We start from the raw sequence: 309 nt of genomic DNA, 5'->3' as shown, positions 1-309 counted from the left end.
GAGGGGGGCGGGGCTTTCCAATGTGTTTATTCTCAAGGACAAAAATACAGCTCGCTCATCCCCCCCCCGACCCCCACCCCCCAACGATCTCCGGGACGTTCAAACGCGCTGGTCTTGGCGCCGCTGTTGCCACGGCAACTTCCTGCGATCCTTGCCGGCGTTGCGCTTCCTCTTCTTGCCGAGGAAGGCTTCCAGCTTGCCGCTCGTCTTCAGCGTCGAGAAGCTCGCCGCCAGGCGCGTCTTCTTCTGCTCGGCTTTAAAAAAAAAAAAAAAAAAAAAAACAACCCAAAAAAATTGATCCCTCCAAAA

The 309-nt window shown here is 55.0% G+C and overlaps 1 protein-coding gene across 1 annotated transcript in view; it reads right to left on the bottom strand.

The window, feature by feature from the left end:
* Nucleotides 1-7: 7 nt before the first annotated feature.
* rrp36 (ribosomal RNA processing 36) overlaps nt 8-309 on the bottom strand; it is a 4,314-nt gene continuing 4,012 nt past the window's right edge. The window contains exon 7 of the mRNA XM_019889684.1: nt 8-254. Coding sequence (XP_019745243.1) covers nt 100-254 — 155 coding nt within the window. The 3' untranslated portion in view covers nt 8-99. The remainder of the gene's footprint in view (nt 255-309) is intronic.

This window comes from Hippocampus comes, unplaced genomic scaffold (genome assembly GCF_001891065.2).
Source record: "Hippocampus comes isolate QL1 unplaced genomic scaffold, H_comes_QL1_v1.1 scaffold301, whole genome shotgun sequence".
Lineage (NCBI taxonomy): Eukaryota > Metazoa > Chordata > Actinopteri > Syngnathiformes > Syngnathidae > Hippocampus > Hippocampus comes.
The sequence above is the reverse complement of the archived record's forward strand: the minus strand, read 5'-3'. Positions and strand labels throughout refer to the sequence as shown.